We start from the raw sequence: 21,478 nt of genomic DNA on the forward strand, positions 1-21,478 counted from the left end.
ACACAAAAAAATGATGATTTCTGATACTTCATCAAACCACTTTATACTGCGAGTTCATTTCAGAGTCTGTACTTTCTGACTTTCACTCGAATGAGGAAGTTGAATCAGTACTTTTTTAGTCTTTTTAGTATCTGTTCTTCTACTTCAGTAAAGAATGTGTGTAGTTTTTCTCTTTTGACACCATTTAACAAGTTCAATCTTTCGCTATCTTAGAGGGAAAAAAAGTGATTTAAAAAATGGTAGTGTGTACTCTGCCTCGGTCTGCTAATCAATACAATGATTATCTTGTATGAGAGCATGTTAACGTGTTAAACCTCACAAAATATGACTCAACGATTGAGTGTTTCTCACTCGTCTGTGTCGACTTTTGAGACATTTGAACAGTTAAACACAGAAATAATGTCAAAAATAAGGACTACCACACTACCTGTATATCAAATAACACAGACACACAGAGCAGAATCTGCTTTTTTAAGGTCATAGGTCATAACTGGACATGTAGGTGTGATCCCACATATGAGTTACTGACCAATCTCGATCAGAGTAACAAGAAAACATATTAAATCATAACACTGACGACATCGTTGACCCAGAGGAGGAAACTACTCGGGCCTCCTCGACGAATCAATGCTGAATGTCATGGTATAATCACATTCACTACGGAGGCCCTGAATGACCAAAAAACACTTGTGTGACTCCACAGAAAAACACTGACAGACTCCACTTAACATGAGTTTTTAAGGCACGTGGGAGGGATCAGTCAGCGGACGTCTTCAGGTCTGTGAGGGTTAACTAAAGCGGACGTCTCGAGGCCGACTCCTCTCCGCTCGTCAGAGATCTGAAGACAAACTTTTACATAATGGATGGACGAAAATAGAAGAAGAAACATCAGACATGCTAAAAATAAAAATACGTCTTTATTATGGTATTAATTCTTCACTTTTTTTTGGGGAGAAAAAATTATTTACAGTACAACCGTGATGATCGGCGAACGTTTGATGTGCACAGAGGAGCGTTTCTATAACCGACTCTTACATAAAGAAAGTAACACATGTTCAGTTCGGCTCGAGCCTGAAAGTGACTGAGGGAAAAAAAATCATAGCAGCAGGTAAAAAAAAAGGTCCTTCAGACCTCTGAATGCAGTTAGATGTTAATAACATGAAGGTATGACGATATTAAACTTCCTGGTACTTATCTGTGCGTAACACATTAACTGGCACGGTCTAAAGTCTGAATGTCTTTATCAAAGTCGTCTGCTTCGGCAGCGACAGGACAGTAAAACGCAGATGTTGACGATGCAGGAGAACAAAACGAGACATGCACTCGCGGAGCACGTCGTGAACTGTGGTCTGCCCTGATATTTGGCTCCATCATTAACCTGTAACAAACGTACTAGTACAAAAATAGATTTAGTTTTTAGATTTACATTAGCGTCGTCTCTTCGTCTACACTGTTAGGAACTGAGGAACACACGGAGGTCGTCGTCGTCCCCTGAGCGACTCCACGCCGTCCTTCACTTCCAGCTGAACGTTCGACCCACCAGCTCAAAGAACTTCTGGTTGGGTTCGTGAAAGAAGTGGTAGAGTTTCTGCAGGATGGCGGGCGCCACGTGAGGGTGAGCCCTGCCCTTTGAGTCATGTAAACAGCGCTCTCGCCCGTGGTCTCTCAAACAGTAGAATCCCTTCGTTTTGTTGAAGTAAAAGTTCGAAGCGTTTATCTGCGGTTCCAGCTTCAGGAACCTCTCCACCTTTTTCATCTCCGGGAACGGGTCCCTGATCAACTCGTCCCCGTCCACCACGTGGATGCTCTCCAGCGGGAAGTATTTCAGCCAGTTCTGCATGTGAACATAGTACAGGCTGCGGTTGAGCGCCTTGTATCCCAGGTTGATCTCGCCGTCCTTCACCAGAACCGACTCGATGGGCTGGTAGCGCTTGTGCTTCTGGAGGCGGTTGTAAAAGACCTGCGTGTAGTCCGACAGCACCCGCTCAGTGGGGTCTCTGAGGATGAGCAGCAGCTTGATGTCAGGGTTCATCTGATGGATGCGTTTGGGGACCTTGCTGGAGGTGAAGTAGGCCGGCGTCTTCTCCACCGTCAGCTGCTCGGGGAAGGCGTAGGGCATCTGGCTCAGATACCAAGGCAAGCCCTTCTGAAAGTGACTCTCCCAGTCGAAGAAGTGCACCTCGTTCTGAGCCGCCGCCACCGCGCTGTGCAGGCTGAGCATCTCGATCAGCGCCCGCGTCCCCCCCTTCCTCACGCCGATGATTATGATCTGGGGAAGTTGCTGCAGGGTCCCGTTCGGGTGGCTGGTGGTCCCGTTGTCGGTGGGCGACTGGGTCGGAGTCGTAGGTGGTCCCTCGTCCGCCACGGGCCTGGAGGGGATGGGGGGAGACTGCATCGCAAAGAGCAGCAGCCCGAGGAGCACGGCTGCCATGAGGGAGGTCCTGACCCTGGAGGATTTCAGCCTGGCGAAAGCACCAAAACTGTATCCCACATTGAAAGAGCAGCTGCCTGAAGACAATCGTCCAATTGAAAAGCAAAACAGGAGCCTCGTCTGTGGCAGCAGCAGCAGCAGCGACTGCAGGGAAGAAAACAGCTGAGATTAGAGGATACCTGGCAGAGGGATTGAACACCTGCCGTGGCACAGTCTGGACCACATGTGTGCAACATGTCTGAGCATCACAGGGTTAAAGGAGCACTACGCAGTTTTTTGGGAAGAGATTTCCATCACGATTTTAAACAAACTTGAAGAACAAACTCTCGTAGTTTTCATGACTGAATGAATAAACAAACTGACTTCACAGAACAGCACAATTTCATGCTGTTTTATGTTGTTTATATGTGGCGGACCCTGCCACCCTTTACCTTATTTTCCTGCGAGAGCAGCTTGTTTCTTCAGTTATGGAAATAATAAATATTACTGAGCTTTATCAATATTGTAAATATCACATTCCTGAATTTCTGAATGTATTTTCTAAAAACTACATAGTGCACCTTTAAAGCAGGAATATTACTAACATGATTAATATTGTGATTTAAGGAGAGTATCAATCTTAATTCAGAGTCCTTAAAACAAACATGCTTCAATGTAATTTATTAGACTGTATTAACACAAAACATGCAATGCATTTATGACACACCACTTCAAGAAGTATGTTATCCAATATTTAAAAAAAAATAATAAAGGAGCATATAATCGGAGGTCATCTGGTTTGAGTCTCTGCTGCTATAAAACATCCATCCAGGTAAAATAAAGACCTGCTGCAGCAGTGGACACATCTGCCTTCACAGGAGGAGGAGGACATGTCCAGCACTGAAACACGCAGGTGTGGCGGATACTGCGAATTAAAACAGACAAACAAAAAAACAAAACGACCGGACAGGAAGACTAGAAATAAAAAACGATTACGCACGAAACAACCGCACGTTCTGCGGCTGCTGTCACGCACATTTCCACAGTCTCAGTTTATCTTCCAGAGCAGAAGATCTCTTACCTTTTCTTCTTCAAACTATAAGCGTCCACTCGAAACAGGTTTCATGTCGTGCAGCTTGGTCCTCTCTGTACTTCCACAGCAGCGGCGGTGCTGATCCACGCCGCCTCTGTTGGATCTGGTTTCCGTGCGCGCACAACTCGCCACCGACCGGATCACAACTTCACCACCGCCGGAGCGCCTCCTCTGAGCTGTTTGCTCCGGAGCCAGACGGTCCTCCTGCTTTTTGAGTGTCAGCTGTTGTACGGAAGCCTACGCCTACATTACGCCTGCTGGACCACTCCTCCTCCTCCTCCTCCTCCTCCTCCTCCTCCTCTCTCTCTTTCTCTCTCATGTGACTCACGTTGTTGTAATGTTGTAATGCTGTTTGACAGAGATAACAGTGGGATTGGAGCAGGTGAGGCGCACAAGTGGAGGAATTTGAGGGCCAAATAACAAGTGAAGACAGAGAATGAACCACAGCAGATGACTGAAAAAAAAAAAAGCTTCTGATTGTTTACTGAGAAGCCTCCCAAAAACATTCAAATCAGGCAGTCTGAGTTTCTCCTTGTAGACGTTTGTAGCCTGTAGAGAGCCCCGCGCCTTCTCAGGATTTGGATTGAAAAAGGCTATTCAGCAGCGCCTCCAGGAGTCCTCTCTTCACTCGCCGCTTTCAAGGGAAATGAATGAAAGAGACAGACCAGTTATTCATCTCCTGGCATTCTCCTCCTCCTTTGTCCACAGAGCAAGTGCATCTGTGGGTAGTCGTGGGGTCCAAGTTGCACAATCTCGCCACCTGTTGAGCCGCGTTTCTCTTTCTTCCCTTCCCTTATTATTTTTGTTTAATCTGGAGACGTTCAGATCCTTCAGCGACATCCAAAAATATCGTCTCCCATCCAAACAAGCAGATTGTAACCGATGTTGGATCAAAGCTCTTTCACAATTTCCTGTGAGTCACCTCTGAACGGTACAGTCAGTGCGAGAAAGTTAAGAGCGACTTCACAGAGTCGATGAGTAAGTGGCACATCACTAATGTCAAATGAATCACCCGGTTTGTGCCACTTGAGCCCTGCAGGGATGAGACAACAGTCAGGAATCCAGAGCCAAATCGACAGAAGAAGTGTTGGCAGCGCACGTTTCTGCACGACGATGTTTCATTTCACTGATGATGGGCAGAAAACGGAAAAAATGTCTCCAGAGCAATTCAACGAAGATGCAGCCAAAACTAACCCTGTATTAAATCTCTATGGAGAGGAAATGGCGATGATAATTGAAAATGTAAATAACTTCATGGTTGTCGCACGGCCGCAAATCACAAATACTTCAACTGTATCGACGACATGACGAGATGCGACTGCGAGGCAACGGGCCAAACGAAATGCAGCCTGGTTAAAACTGTGAACGTGTTTTTGTTCTGTGAAGTAAATAAAACAGGTCAGACACTCACGCGGGTCCGTGAGTGCGTCTGTCATTGATCTGTAGGAGTTTGAGTGTCCCTGAATTATTCATCTATTTTTCCTCTCCTGAATTTATGAATGCAAACAGAAGCCTGCAGATGATAACTGCCCTCAAACTCAGACCTCAAACTAACCCGAGCTCGAGAGCAGCAGGAGCGTTAAACTCTTGAGAATAACTTAAAGAAAAGCCAACAACACGTGATTAGGTGTCAAAGAAAACAACCTATATGATGAGAAAATTGCATAAAGTTTTGTGAAATTGTCTGTAGAATCAATTTAAATCAAACATATATTGACAGATTTGATTTCTCGCTGGCTACACGATGCGTCAGTCAGCAGGCGGCTGGAGTACGAGTGGATAAGGCTGTTTCCTGTCTATGAAACCCCTCGTTGGCGGTTGCAGGTCGCAGGGCGGGCGTATCAGCTCCTGACTGGTCAAACGCGGTGTCGGTGAATAATTCAGTTCAATAGTTCAACTCTGTGTTGGAGTTTTATGACAGACAGACGTGTGGTGTGGCCACAGACATGTTTCTTTCTTTTTCATATTTATGTTTCCTCGTGTTTGTTGTTTAATTTAATGTTGTGGCAACATCGGTAAGCGGGTGAGGAGGAGGAGGAGGAGGAAGAGGAGGAGGAGGAGGAGGAGGAGGAGGAGGAGGTCACGCTCCAGCTCACTGGATTCTGTTTTCACAAAACACGACTGGAAAGTGTCCCGACGTCTTGTTAGAAAAACCTCGTTCTCAGCTGCAAACTGTTGCAACATCCCAACAGAAAATACTGTTTCGTTGCCGCAGACTCAGCTGGAATATATCTTGATGTGGTTTCCTGCTTACGGATGTTAAAAACAGCGTCTCGAACTGTGTTTGCTCGCTTGGCAGCCAATTAGCCTATATGTCACGCCCTCCTCCTGCTGACATGAAAGTCAGCTCACAAACATGTAATCAGAACGTGATGTGACATAAATTGCAGAAAGGTTGACATCTGATGCGCGGGGAACGTATTTATCCTGGTGTCTGTGACTGGAGACATTATGATAATACGATGGGAGGAAAGTGTGACAAACTCTCCACGATGTGTTCAAGTGAATCCTGTTTTTTTATTTACATTTTGCCGGCTGTAATTAGACCGAGCTATAACTCGATTCCCCTGCTGATATTCCGCCTAGAGCACGGAGGCCTTCAGGGCTTTGAGATTGAATATGTATGCATCTGATTTTACACATGTTTGCGAAAATTTTCTGCTGTGTGGGTTATTTAAGCGAAGGCTATTACGCACATTAAAGTCGAGCTGTACCTGTGCTGGGCGGCTGCACGCTGGAGGTTTGATGCCACAGCGAGAGGTCAGCCCCACTTCTTAAATATATATCCTCCCCTGCAGAGAGAATGCAAACGCATGCGCTTTACTTACACAACGAGCAAACTATAAGTGCTGATACGGCCCAGAGTTCCCTCACGTTGATTTTTATATGCAGTTGAGTAATCCTCAGATTGTGCCGTCGTGTGTGAATTCAGCCGAGTCTTGGCGCCGACTCGTACAATATAATCCCGCTTTGAGGATCATCAGAAGCGTCCGACCACATTAACATGACAATAGGACGTATTCAGAGACCGTAAATACCCTCAGTGCCACCTCAGTGACTTCCCTGCACCCTCAGCTCCAAACAGGATGAAAAATAACTAACAAAACTTCCCCCCGCGCTCTCACTGCATCGCATCTGCTGCACACTTCATCTTCAAAGTGCTCAAAACTCATTCTCATTAACACTCCCGGACAGGTTTTTAAAGAGACGTCGCAGACAAATTAAGCGTTGCCTCTCACACAGACGAGTCACTTTTACCTCTGATGCAAGTCAGACAAATCTTGCAATGTTCCTGCATGATCAGCACGCTAGAAAAAAAAAAAAATGTCTTTGCCGTTCGTGCCAAACCGTGTACGGCATTAAGAAACAGGTTTTATCTGGTGCTTGGCAGGCTCGACAGAAGAGTACACAGATTGTTGTGGGTAAATATATGATATGCCTGCTTATGTGTGTGTCACGGCTCTGATGCCAATCTGTCCTGTGAAAAAACAATAAAATGTTGTACCCGCTCACATAATGAGACATTTAATGCCACCACTCCCTTGTGTTTTCTCAGAGGACGGCTGTGTACGCTCCAACACAGAGCTGCAGACGTGTTTAGGTTCAGTTCATTACTGTATAACACATGCTAACACAGAAACAAGCAAATCTGTATGTTGTATTTCATCAGTAGCTTCGTTTACATGGATCCTAACATTCCAGTGATAATCGGAATAAAAATGCCTCGACCGGAAGAGATTGATCAGATCCGGACTGAGCTGAGTGCATTTTCCATCAAATCAAGAGTGGCGGCGTAAAGTTCTGATAATCCGATCAATAGGAAGATGTTAATCAATACTATTCTGATTTATCTAGTTGGGACGAATACTTTTTTTCTCCTCGTTAGGAGTGACATCACAGGTGACGCTGCTTCCAGGAGGGTTCACAAAAAAACATTTGCTGGAGGTCATAAAGGAGTTAGAGACCGTTGAACCAAAACAACAACAAGTGTTTCAAGCCAAAAACAGCAGAAAGTTGCTCGATCCAGAGCGGCTCATCGATGATCTGATGGGGTTAGGGTGACGATGTGTGAACTTGACTTGCTATATGTGGTTTGGATGTGGGATCCTGCTCCTACTCAAGAGGACGATCCATCCTGACAGGTAACGCTAACGTCTCAACGTCAGATTGAAGAAACACGGTGATGTAAATCTGGTCCGAGGTCGAGGTCTGACTCTCCTGCAGGCTCTGCGACCGGCAGAACATTACACTGTTACTGCTGTTTTTCATCTACGTTCCCACTAAACCATTTTCTTATTAGTAGTTTTTGCTTCACCCTCCAGCTGAAAACAGGCTTTTATTCTCCAAATGAATATTCTGGAGGAAGAAATTAGCTCATTTTTAAAAAAATTTTTTTTTTTACCCTGTAGTTACGTATTAAATATTCTTCTTCTCTGTCCAGACACCTGAGGAGGAGCAACAGGTATTTTTACACTCCGAATCTGTTTCTATCACCTGATCCCACAGTTTAATTACATGCGCTGTGAATCATTACGTGCAGAACACCCCCCCGCGTGGCTCCCCGCAGGTCAGCCAGCTCCTTCTATAGCTGCGGCTACTTAATTAAACACTGTACTCTGTTCAAGTGGGTTCACTGTATGGATCATTACTGCAATTACTAATGGTGATAATACAGGATGGTGACACAGATGACAGAAAATCTGACCGGGAGTGAAGGCCACATACAGGAACAGAAAAAAAAATCTGCAAAATGAATTATTCCTCTTTGTTTGTGGAAGTTTTCTTTCTTTATTCGATGTGATTTCAGTTGTGACAGAAACATAAAAAGAGTGTTTTTCTTTGTCTTACAGCAGAAGTCGGCGCGCTCAGGTGCACCTGGTGCAGCGTCTAGGATTGACTCGCTCAACAAAGACTGCAGACAAAAAGCATGATAGAGGCTGAACACTGTAAACCGTCAGAATAAAGACACAACAACTGAAACGCTGTTCCACCAGGAGATGAAAAGTTGAAATGTATTTTTAGATTTGAGCATCTAGCTGATGCAGATCCTGTGCTAAACAACTATTCCCCAGTCAAAGTGAAACTCTCATGCTTAAAGGTTAATTTTGTGTTTTCAGGTCACGGGAAGTACGACTGCACATATGAAAAAAGCAGCATAAAGGCTTCAGTGGCTCCAGAGGAAGCTGCATGTATAATCTGTTGCATCATGGGTAATGTAGGCGCCAGGGTTTGAAAAGCAGTCCTTGTATTCCATTAAGCATTCCATTAAAACTGTTGGTCTCATTACAGACAGTTTAGAAACATCAATACAACAGAATCAGAGATATCACCTTGTTTTTATCTTACACATTCCTCTTCCTTTTCAAAACATGTGGCCTACATTACCCACAATGCAGCTTTGCCATTAAGTGACATCACTGGAGGCAGTTTAGTCCCAAAAGTGCTTTATTGATAAAATCACATCAAATACCGACAAGAGCTGCAAACCAACAATTATTCTGATGACTGATTTAATCGTCTGATTACTGTCATGATTCATGATAAATAGTTTATTTTATATAACGTAAAAAAAAATGTGAAAACGTGTCGAAAGTGCTTCTTTTGTCCGACCAGCAGACCAAAAGTCAAAGATTCTTCATTTACTGTCATAAAGGACAAAGGAAACCATAAAATCCTCACGTTTAAGTGGCTGAAACCAGGAAATGTTTGACGTATCTGCTTGCAAAATGACTTAAACAATTCATCAATTATGAAAATATCTGCAGCTCTACTGCTGAGCTTTGCACATTAACAGATCAGAGTTGTGGTTAAAAGCTCCTGAAGGAAGATTATATCTGAACCTTGAGAGTTGATCAGTGTTTGCATTAAGTGTCGGCTTAGCAGGAACATAAAAATCAGACATACGACTTCTCTTATTTTTAAACGCGGCAGCTGCTCCGAGCCGTCCTGCTTCATTTTAAACCTTAAACAACATCTCTGGAGTCTGATGACGTCCAGGATTTCTGGAGATCCTGTGAGTCACGCTCATTCATACGTTTGTGTAGCGGCTGATTCACCTCTCGAGAGACTTTTCCCAAGCTTAAATCTGCTCGGGGAGAACAGAGCTTTTTTTTTTTAATGTAGCCTGGGGTTTTGTCAGCAGTTTGTGTCTGTAATATTTGATTCTTCATTTATTGAATGTGGTGGAAAACGACAGCGTGGGGACCCTGCAGCTGCTCGGCTCTGTCTGCTGTTTACAGCTGCAGCTGCAGCGGTGTGAGTTGTCAACTTTTAAATTAATTGCCAACTATTTTAGAAAATTGTTTAAACAACTTGAGTAATTTTTTATTAAGAAGAAAAAGCTGTTTCATTCCTTGGTACTGATGGTTTAAGTCTGTGGGAGCAGCAGAGTATTTTCTAGGAGCAGGGACGATCTGGGTGGAAGGTCCAGTTCAGATTTGTGCTAAAAATACATTAATATGCAGTAATGTAAGGAAAAGTGTTTAGAGATGAGTGGACATGCAACAGTTAATCCAATGACCAACCAATAATAATCAGTTTGTGTAAGTTCTTAGGAAGAAAAGTCGAAATTCTCTTATTCCAGCCTCTTAAATGTGAATATTATCTAGTTTCTTTCCTCTTCTATGATGGTAAACTGAATATCTTTGGGTTGTGGACAGAAAAAGACATTTGACGATGTTATTTCAGGCTTTGGGAAACACTGCTTGACCTTTTTTCTGACATTTAAGATTAAACAACAAATCAAAAAAATCAAGCAGATTATCAAGAATGTTATAATCATTAGCTGCCTGTCACATCGTCGTACCCTCGTGAATCATGACTCTTCATCCATTCTGATATTTGTGTTGCTCTCCATCTTTAGCAGCCTGTCGTCCTCCAGCTCACCACGGTGGAGAAGAAGCAGTCGTCCTCCTTTATCTACGTTCGTCATGTATATATATTATAATCTCAGTGCATTAGATATTACTGTCACTGTAATCTGTGCACTCTGTGATGACTCTCTGTGATGTTGTTTGTTGCTTGGAGAAGCATCACGGAGCTCATTTTTGGGCAATATCAACAAAACTGACTTGATTTGACTAAAAGAATTCAACAAGAAACAACTTTTTTGGATTATCTTCCACATGTTTGGTATGAATATGAAACTTTCCTCCGAAATGCATTGTTGGAAGTTGCACACAGCGATAATCCTTCCAAGAAAAAGCCTGACTAAAGCCAGGAGCGTCTGGCAGGTTGGGAGGAGTTGAAAGGAACAAGAATCACGGCCGGATTAAATCAGTGTGTTCGCAGGATAGTAATTAAAAATCACACGATCTGTTTCCAGAAAGCGAGAGCGCACTTCCTGGTAACATCTGCTGTAACGTCACAACTGAAGCAACAGCAGGAAAAAAGTTCTGTGTGACGTCCAATTGATTCATTTGACGGTCAACTGTGTGTCACTAAAAAACCCTTTCTTTTGTAAGATGAGGCGAAAGTGAGGGGGGGTGGAGCAGGATGTTCCGGCTGGATCGTCATGCCAGGACACGCTCTGTGGAGTTAAGTCATGGGAACGCAGCCGTGGTGCCACATGAGAGACGGGAGTGTTTCGTAATGACTCGTCCTGGCTTCCATACGGACACATGCAGGCGAGAAATGTGCTGTAAACTCCACCAGTTTCCTCTTACACCTTCTCCAACATGCTCGACATAAATCTCATCTATTAAACTAAAGATGTTGTTGATCTCTGAGAAGCACTTCTGAGTGAACGTCATCACCGCCTCTTCCCCGTCACTCCACCCGTCAGCTGTGCTTGTTTTTAAAACAGCTCTTCATGCAAAAGATCCTCTCCGCTCAGGTTTACTTTACTTATTGGATCACAGCGTATCTGCATTGTTATTTCAGCTCCTCAGGCAAATCATCACCAATTAAACAAACCGTGAACTGTGTTGAAACAAATCAGCCTCACTGTTTGTCGACATTCATGCACAAATGCAGGGAGGAATCGGTTGTTCTGTAGCGTTAAAGATCATTATCAGTCGGACGCTGAAGTGACGTAGATGCTGCAGATGTGTATAACGACGGGGGATTACTATCTATAACCCACGGCAAAGGCTAAAGGTGAGAGGAATCTCTCTGTGTCGGTAATTACGGCAGAATGCAGCATCTTTGCCAGGTGCAAATCCTTGGAAATGGCCTTCATTACGGGGGAAGCTTGCAGACTGTGGCTAAGAAGTGAGGATAATGACAGTGTGGGATTAACCCTGCTTTCCAACTCTCTCTTTACTCCTCTTCCTCCCTCCGACAGCCGCCACCAGCCAACCCCACCTCGCTTCTCAAAAAGAGGCCCTTCTCTCAGACAATGCAGAAGCTTGCCGAAGGGGGTTTTGATCATCCTGTGATGCGGCGCTGTGTGACAGGCCTCAGACACAGATATTTAGAAATATTTTTACTACGCTGCAGCCAGCCGTTACCTCTATCTCCACCTCAAAGAGCGAACGGGATGCTCGGATGTGTTTGTGTTTGAACGTGAGTGGTGCTTGTGTGTGTGTGTGTGTGTGTGTGTGTGTGTGTGTGTGTGTGTGCCTTTAAAATGTTTTTCATCTCCTCTCATTTTCCACCGGTACTTATGTCCCCCCACCACCTCCACCACCTTCTCAAAGTCAGGCCAAGGTTTATTACGAGGTCTGAATCAGCCAGCTTTTTCTATTTAAAACGAAGTTTTCAAGCATTTGAAAAGGAGGGATTAGCGCTTATTTGGTGTGGAAAATGTTTTGGAAAATCCACTTGAGTGCTTTCTAAAAAACTCTCCTCGGTAACAAGAAAAGGAAATCTAAATAACAGGTCTCGCATCCGAGCGTTTGGTGATCGGGAAAGCGGTGAAGAGCTTTTATATTTCCTATCCAAGTCTGTTTATTGAGCATGCTCTGTGTTCATTAAAGTAAAATCCTGCATGAATGTGCTGCCATAATTAAAAGGTGAGGGTTTGTATTGTACCCGCAGCAACAAAATAACGTGGATTAAGATGTGTTACTGAAAGGTTTAAATGGCATCCCTTCTGTGACGGTTGCCGTACGGAACAGGTGGTGAGCTGGTGAATTTATAGATCACAAGAATGATTTTGCTTGTAGGATGAGACGGAGAGCCAGAGCGCAGGCTGAGGGCTCGCTGGGTGGTGCAGGTGGAGACTCCAGGTGTGTACAGGAGGATGGCTCAGGCAGCTGAGGGTTGTGAGGAGTGGTGGCACAAGAAGACTTTGTAAATACGTAAACTTGAGAGATCCTGAGAGCACCACAGGAGCAGAGGGAAGATCTGGGTTTAAGAGCAGGTGCTGATTACACTCAACGTGCTGCAGGTGTGTGGACCGGCACCACAGCCAGCCTCACCAAGCACCTCCGAAACAAAAAGCACAAAACACTGACCACAACTCCCAGATCATAACAGCCTGGTTTGTTTTCATCTTTAGAAAAAGATAATAATGAGAATGTTTCGCTACAAATCAAATAATCCACATTCTTGTAAGCAGATGACGGCGTCACAACAACAAAACGTTGGAGGAAACAAATTACAGCCCACTCAAAAGAGGGTCACGGGTCAGTTAAATGTATATAATATCAGGTGCTCTGAAAATGTGTTTACAGGTGTTTCAGTTCAGTGTAAATACCTGAAAACGTGAGCCGACCTGCAGAGCAGATGTTGAACTCTGAAGTCAGATGTTCGACGTCAACGGTGTCGCCTGTAAAACACATTTCTGTGTAAAAAATGTGGAACACCTCACGGATGTGGATATGCTTTTTTTTTTTTTTTTTTTTACTTCTGTCTTCAAAGTGTTATTTGCATATTTTATTCCAAGGGGGGAAAAAGTCGAGAGCAGCCACAAGACAGTAAGTCAGTGAGAACGTCTGCGAGAAAACCCGTCGCAGCAAAGTCTGTTCCTGAGCGTTGATCTGGGCCGTAGAAGAGTTTTCTGAACCATTTCTTCTTCTTCTTGCTCATGAGATCTTCCAGCTGGGGAAAAAAAAACAAAAAACAAACTGGTAGACTTTGGGATGAGGGAACCGGATGTTTCAAAAATGCTAACGGACAGTTTCTCATGCTCACAAAAGTATCTACCGTCAAATAAAATGGGACTATGACAGCTTGCTGTATCTGTAAAGTACTTGCTGTCTCTCTCTATATGCTACCATACAACATTTTCTGAAATAAGGTCACAAGTTCAAGAACGTCATCTGTCTCTTTATCCAGATTCACTATAAATGTTTGTTAGACCTCTTCAGCTGACAGCGTCTGTGCCAAACATGTCATTCTCATAAGAAAGTTTTAATCCACAAAAACTACAAAAACTAATAAACAAAGCAGAGAGACAAAATAAAAAGTGTTTTTTAACACGTTTGAATTGATGTCAGTCAGGACGTTTACATGCACAGACAGCTGCAATTGTCCGAATATACATGCTAGTGAGAAAATCAAATTACAGGCTGGAGCACGTCGTCCGGTACGACAGGTAGAACCACCTCCAGCTGAACTCTTTACGTCACCAGCAACAACAGAACGTAAGCAGAACGTGAAATCCGAATCCGATTAAATCGAACGTTTACATGCAGGAGTAACGCGACTATCAATCTAATAATCTAGGTGTTTTAGTCCGACTATAAGAAATCCGATCCGGTCCGATGTTAGTCAGACTAAGGTGTATACCTGCATCTTAAAGATCCGATCCTAGTCGGACTCACCCAGTAATTCGTTTTTCTTGAGTGTCATGTAAACACACTGACTAATGCACGTTCTATTGCTCATCTTGGCCTCTCCATGTAGTGATCTAGCACTGTATTTTATTTCATGTTCTGGTCTTTGTGCATCTGTGTTGTAATTTGTCTCCATTGCTATTTATCATCTTGTGTGTTGTGTCATTGGTTGTGTGTTTCTTAATACCTGGCTGCAATTTAATTCCCCCACTGTGGGATAATAAATTTGACTTGAGCTTCTTTAAGTCAGACACAGAGATTGTAAAAGTCCAGTCAGTCTCACGACCCGTCAGTTTTTTAACATCTGGTCCTTCTGAAGAAGGAGGACTGGACTTGGCCCGGTTTGTAGGATCTGTTGTGTTTAGCAGAAATCCGTCTTTGTGTCATCCTGCTGACAAATCAACCAAACAAAGAACACATGGACGCTGATGAAAAGGACGGGGGGCGACATGTCAGCATTTTTACACGCCTTCTTTTCTTAATCATATCATGTTGTTTTTAAAATAACTCTGTTGTCCAAATGAATTATTTCAAACACTGTGTGGCCTAATTAAAACCCAGTCCGCTTAATTAAGGTTTTGTTTTTGTACGTTTGTGGCGACTTTTGTCCGCGCAACACTTCATTGCTCTTAACATTAATCTAATTAATTACATTATTATTTATTTAAACTCACCAGTGTGCAGTAAATACAGACACTGAGAGGAATATTCTTCTTCTTATTCTCTGGTCGTGTTGAACTTGTGAACTGCGGCTCACAGAAGGTGCGGCGGGTCGTCACGTTCACATTCAGCCGCATCTTTACATGACAGCTCGCTTTATTATCCTTCATATCATAATTACATCTTCTGTTGTTCGCTGTTTACCGCTGCACCAGCGCGGCAGCTCGTCGGCGTCCTCACAGTATGTCCATGTACGGATGTTCATTTGATGCTTGTCGAGGCCTGGAGGATGATTATCGCGGCCTGTGATCGATGTCAGAGCTAAAAGCTCATCTGCCGCATAGCCGACACGTCTTCGCCTGTCACTGCTGATTTCAGATGAAGCCGTCCGACTCTTTTTTTTCTTCTTTTTGCTGTCATTTAAACAATGGGTTCCTGTCACATGTCCGTTTAATCAGTCCGCCCGTCCTTCCATCCATCCATCTACTCGTCCATTGTTTAATTTCTGAAGACATTTCCTGCTAATGAGGACGTTACAGGTGTCAATCCTCCGCTGTCGCAGTTGACGGACAAACGTGTTGACGATTGTTCTTCCAGTTTTAACACGAGGACGCGTCAGATGTTCGCACAATGAGAGCAGCAGTATTTTTGGACTCGCTTCCCATCCCGCTTTATGGTAATGGTATCAAGCTGTTTCTCATTGCTTGGTACTAATGGCTACAGTCTGTGGTAATTGAAGACTATTTTTGTAGGCGCGGGGACTGTCTGGGTGGGAGGTCCAGTTCAGATTTGTGCTGAAAATACATTAATACGCGGTCATGTGGGGAAAAGATGAGCGGACATGCAAAGAGGACAAGACGACCAAAACTGTTAATCGAATGACCAACTAATGATAATCAGTTTGACGATGTTTTCAGGAGGAAATTCTGTGATCTGTGAATAATTTCAGCGTCTTTGCTTGTGACGTTAAACTGAATATATTTGGACATTTGAGGACGTCGTCTTGAGCTTTGACAATCTCTTCCCACCAAACAACTGATCAATTAATCAAGACAACACTGACCGACAGATTCATCAACAATGAAGATGGTCTTTAGTTGCAGCTCTGAGACAACGCGGTCGTGAAGAGTCACGAGGGAACAGGCTGTCCACTAACTTTGTGCACAACATGAGAGGTAAAGCTCGTGGCTACTGGCCTCAACACTGACAGCATGTGTGATGTGTTTTGACTGAGACTCCGCTTCCTCGGGAGCTCGCTGTCAGTTTCAAAAGATATTGCCTGAATGAAACAAAAAAAAAAGCTGCGCCTGTGCATGAAAACGGCGGCATCGCACACTGTGCGAATATCAGTTAAAGCCTTGGATTGTCAAACATATCAGTCAGAGCGGCGTTTTGATTGAGAACTGAAAAGGATCCTGTGAACAGTTGAAGGTGAAGCCTCTCTGAATAATTTTTAATTTTATTTAATAATTTCTTGGCATGTGTTAGGACGTAGGTGGGAAATCTTGGGGGGGGGGCACGTGAACGTTTTACATTTTTGCATTGCAAATATCTTAAAAATTAATCCGAACCAAGTTCAGTTTTCAGAGAAGCAAACAGAGGAAAAGTCGTGCGGACATTGTGGATTTTTGGACGACCGGTTGTGCTCGCTTTAAATAGTTTTACTGTACACCTGGAGGCGACGGGGCCGGAGCAGCGTGTGAAATTGTCTTTGAGCATATAGTGCGGCCACGGAGGACAGCAGTTAGGAGTCCAGCGAGGCCACTTACAAAGGCCAGCTGTCATACAGAGGTGCGCTGAGACGGGAGAGAAAATCAATGGCCGTAATTGCTCAATAACAGTCCGGCGATGGAGCGGCGGGCAGAGGGGACACGGGTCACGGCGGACACTGTGACATGTATTTGCTCGGTGTATCGGCACAGTTTGCACTCACAGCACAGCCACCGCCTCTTTACTGAGTAATAAACTGTTAGAACGAACATTATCAGCACAATCGCAAGAATAAAACGTCGGCTGTTTAAGCAGATCTGATCTCAGTAGGTACTTCATTCCAGAGCTGTGGGGGCCCCGACTGCAAAGACCTGATCCCATTTAGTCGGGTCGACATGAGGGCCGGCTCGCGTGTACCTTCTTTGAAACAATCGCTATGCACAGAAATCAAGTCAAATCAAAGCGTACGCAAGATACGATATGCACATGAACTGTAGGAGCAGCGTATATAGGCAAGTATATGAACAACTGCATTCACCGGACATGTGGGTCAACAGCAAGTACTCGTTTTGAAATCAGTGTGAAAGGTCGTAAACTAGCAAAAAAAAAGTACATTTCCTGCAGTTGACTCGATGTTAATAAAGGTAAAAGATAAGTTGAGGTTTTAACTCAATGTTCTTAGTAATTTGGCAATATTTTCATGTCATGTTGCCATATTTTGATAATGCAAAGCGTGACAGCTCCAGCGCGGCCGCCTGAGCTGATCCCTGCCGTTGTAGACGCTGCTCGTGTTTTAAGAAGCGTCCCGGAAGCATCTCTCCGCTCCGCTCTGCCGAGATTTCCAACGAACGTGCACAGCAGCTGCACCTGAGCTTCATCGAGCTGATGGAGCCAGGCAGGAAATCAGTCAGTGGAACGGTGCGGAGGAACTGGTCGATTTTCAAAATAAAATACCCTGTGCAGAACTGCAACAGCGCAACAACATCAGAAAAAAGACTGAAGCCATTTAACTGTGTGGCACACTCACCCATGGAAGAAGCCCGGAAATGAGCTGCTCAACAACTCCAGGGATGAATGTGATGGGATGAATCAGGATTATCACAATGTCCATAATCTACAAAGATACATATCACGATTATAATATGATTATAACTTAAGATCACATTAAGGAAGGATCTCTTAATGGCCGGTGTGAACAGAAGGACTGACGATAAGGAGAATGAACTGTTCACATTAGCACCTCGCTGTGTTAAAGCAAACCTGATCTGCCAACGTCTCCTTTAAACTGAAACCGGCTGAAGGAATGTGTTTTGGGTTTTTCTTGTGGTCTTTTGCATAAAGTTAGGAGTTACTTTAACGTTATTACCACAGCTTGTGTTAATTTTTCACAGCCGTCTGCGCCACCAGTCACCCCGATTTACTCCGGAGCCAGAAGAACTGGTATCCTAGCAACAGAAGCAGATATCCCTACTTTGTTTGTTCTGTCACACAATGCGTGTGTGTGTGTGTGTGTGTACTTTTGTACAATGAGCGTGTGCATGTCCGTATACATACAACAGAGCGTTTGCATATGCAGGAGCTCCACTATAGAAACTTGCTGTTAGCATGCAAAGCGACGCCTCGCTCCTGCCTGTAAAGGCTCCGGATTTATCGGCATGTGGGGGGAAAAAAAAGCTGTTTACAAAGTGCCCTCCGCTGTTACCAATGGCCATGATAATGCTGTCAGACAAGGCTTAGCGAGCCCATTCCTCTGTCTCACCTCACTTGATGGTGTTTACGCACCAACTTTAAAACGCGCTCAGCAAGCGCTGTGTGCCAATTCTGATCCGGTCCGACAGCAAACCTGCCCTCCCTGAGGTCGCTGGTGGAAGCATGCCCGCTGACCCCTTATACAGAACATTTCAACATTCCCACTGCGGATGTTTAAATCCACCGAGCAGGAATTTGAAAATCTAATTTACAACAACTGGATCTAATAAAATGTCGAAGAATGGATGGAAGGCATCCAGCAGTCCCTGTGAGGGATGCTGTGTGCTTTTCATTCAGTCTAATTAAATTACTGATGTACCCTGTGGAACCTCTTTAGATGCCTCAGACTTTCCCTCATGATATACATAAACATCCTCAAACATGATTTAGATTTTACGGCATTAATATTCAGCCCCGCACCTGATTCCACACGCCGACTCGGGTATCTTCTTTATACAAGACGGGGAAGCCGATATAAACTTTCACGGGGCAGACCGCTTAAAGACGTAACTCTCACGTCAGGTGAAGTCACACAAGGCTGTAATTGTTACAGTAAAAATGACTCACTGCTTGTTTATCGTGGCCATTTTGTGGTTTAGACAGCGAAACCAGAGACTATATAAAATGGGAGCGATGTGAAATAAAGGTTCAAACTCAAACGAGGGACATTGATTACGGTGTATTGACGGCAGCACCAGGACTGAGAATGATGTTCCGGAGGGCGATGACCTACAAATAACAACATGTCTTGTCATTTATTTATTCGGACCTGTCTGTGGAAATAACTGAATTATTGTTCAGATGGAATACATAGATGTTGCTGTACAGAACAAGGCCGTCTGCAGTGACACCACTGGATATTTTTCAACATTCCAAGTTGAGTTTGTGGCAATCAAAACCAAAACTTTCACCGGATGTTGGATCATCTCCAGCCGAGTTTGTGGTGACGGAACCAGGTGTTTTTAAGGAGACCTCGGGACATTTTCAACTGGTGACCAAAAGTCGTATTTAAGGCCAGATCGTTATGTTTTCCCGAATCTTAACCAATTGGTCTCTGCGCCTAAATCTAACCGGAGCACAAGCACAACTGAGTGACTAGAGAGAAACTGAAACTTGTTGCAAGTTACAAGAGGTTGCTGAACTCATCGGTGGTTTTGCAGAAACATACTTGGCTGGATTCCTTCTGGCGATCGTGTTGGAACCGAAAGGTAATTAAGGTTACGTTAAATTTTCTTTTCAGAGGAGGGTTGACTCTGCACCGATTTAGGGATCAAGTCAGGCTGTTGTTGTAAAGTTTGCCAGTTGTTTTTTAACTCAGGTTGTCAGGGCGTAAAACTAATGACGTGTTGATCTTTGCAAATCCATCGATAGTCTAAAACTAGTATTTAAATCAAATTTGAATGGTGGATTTGGAGCATCGTGACACCCATCTTGGATCTCGGTCTTTATTTGGATCTCATCTACACAACTGTAAAGATTTTTAACTGCATCTTGCACCTGGTGAGTACAAACGCGCTTCTGTGGTAGCTCCCGGTTTGATAAGTGTCTCTAAGAGCACATTTTGCCTCGATGAAACACACATCCACACAGACTCCCGATATGAAACTCACAGCCACGCTGCTGCGGCTGGTAGTAATTACCTCACACATGGTGATCCTGCAAGCATCAGCGGCCAAAACATAGCAGAGAAGAAACAGCTCTTACTATTTACAAACTGCAGAACTGAATCATTGCAAAAAAAAAAAAACAAAAAAAAAAACAACCCTTGACCAGTGTTTGGGCAAATTTGTGTAACCATAGAAACTATTCTATGATGTGAATGTAAATAGCAACCACGGCTAACGCTGCAAAAACTGACACTAAGCAGCTGCGCCTGCCGTAACCGAGTAATAATGACTTCAATGACGAATCAGCACAACGCGAGCAGCACCAACAGCACGTACATGAAAGTCTCCCCCGGCCCTCAAACTGAGCGGCGTCCCTCTTTAAAGATGGCTTCCAGATAAAGATGTTAACGCAGCTGCAAAACAGCCAGCAGGCATCTGTGCTCACATCGGACCAATCGCCCGTCTCTATCTCCGCTGCCACACGACTCCAACTTCCACGTCCTCAGCGCAGAGTTTGTCCTCATAATTGAAACAGTGTGAAGAAATGTGATTTGCGATAAGGTTAATCTTCACAGTGATTAAGCTTCTGTAATCTTACTGATGGACGGGGATCACACGTCTGATGCCTGAGATAACGGGGCCGGGGGCCCACGTGTTGTTGTTTTCTTTTACCCACACTTACAAACACTGAGTCGTCTCACTTAAAATGTAGCGGGGCAGACACGGTAGGATTGCTAACATCTGTTCTTGTTAAATTGCAGAGAAGTTTTATTGATCTGCTTGCTGGGGCCACATTCCTTTGCAATTTACTGCCATGGGAGGAAAAAGCAGAGGGTGTTTGCTTTTAAGGAGGATCACTAGTTCAGGTAGTTAATGCCCATGGTCTCTTTTATTCCCCTTAAATCTACCGGGAGGGGCACGTGAAGGGAATTCAAATGAAAACGGACTCCTCGCTCTGCCTCCTCTAAAGTCCAGTCAGCGAGCTCTGGGAGCTTTTGCGTGATTTAAGGATCATTGTGCAAGGGCCAAATTGGCTACAGATGGGTAGGGGGTCTGCAGCTTCATAACCTCACGGCTTATATGTATGGATTATCTGAGGTAAGAGCGCCATAAATTACGCATGGGAGCTTTCTTATACTTGTGACCCTGCAACCCCGAACCTGCCTGGTGTAATGGGATAGCTTGGGGGGAGCTGGTGGTTTCAATTAAGGAATGCTGGCTCGGTGATATCATTCTTCTTACCACAGGACTCGTACCTGACTCCTAAACAGAACCAATGCGAAGTGAAGCGGCGGCTTCGGTGGAGGAAAGTGTTCGGTTTCTCATTCTTGGATTGATTTTGCGTTTTTCTTGCATCCTTCAGGGGGGAAAAAAGTGCCCGAGGGATCATTTCACCTTTCGTTTTATGCGCATAAAGATTCAAACCAACTAACATCAAAACTTTTAGTGTAGGAGAATATAAACTGCATTCACTGCAGCTGATGCACGTTTTTTTTCCATTAAGGGTTCAGATAAAACCACACTGTTG

At 44.2% G+C, this 21,478-nt stretch overlaps 1 protein-coding gene and 1 long non-coding RNA gene across 2 annotated transcripts; both read right to left on the reverse strand.

Annotated features, from left to right (window-relative positions):
• Positions 1 to 898: 898 nt before the first annotated feature.
• Positions 899 to 3,755, reverse strand: hs3st1 (heparan sulfate (glucosamine) 3-O-sulfotransferase 1). Its single transcript, XM_037078098.1, has 2 exons — positions 3,492 to 3,755; positions 899 to 2,575 (listed from the first exon to the last, which is right to left on the reverse strand). The coding sequence occupies exon 2, from the start codon at positions 2,429 to 2,431 to the stop codon at positions 1,514 to 1,516; it is 918 nt and encodes a 305-aa protein (XP_036933993.1). The 5' UTR covers positions 2,432 to 2,575; positions 3,492 to 3,755; the 3' UTR covers positions 899 to 1,513.
• Positions 3,756 to 12,102: 8,347 nt separating this feature from the next.
• On the reverse strand, positions 12,103 to 20,350 carry LOC119006962. The gene is made up of 5 exons (XR_005070967.1): positions 19,984 to 20,350; positions 17,622 to 17,708; positions 13,294 to 13,487; positions 13,144 to 13,215; positions 12,103 to 12,872 (listed from the first exon to the last, which is right to left on the reverse strand). It is a non-coding gene; the product is annotated as an uncharacterized LOC119006962 (long non-coding RNA).
• Positions 20,351 to 21,478: the final 1,128 nt, after the last annotated feature.

This window comes from Acanthopagrus latus, chromosome 18 (genome assembly GCF_904848185.1).
Source record: "Acanthopagrus latus isolate v.2019 chromosome 18, fAcaLat1.1, whole genome shotgun sequence".
NCBI lineage: Eukaryota > Metazoa > Chordata > Actinopteri > Spariformes > Sparidae > Acanthopagrus > Acanthopagrus latus.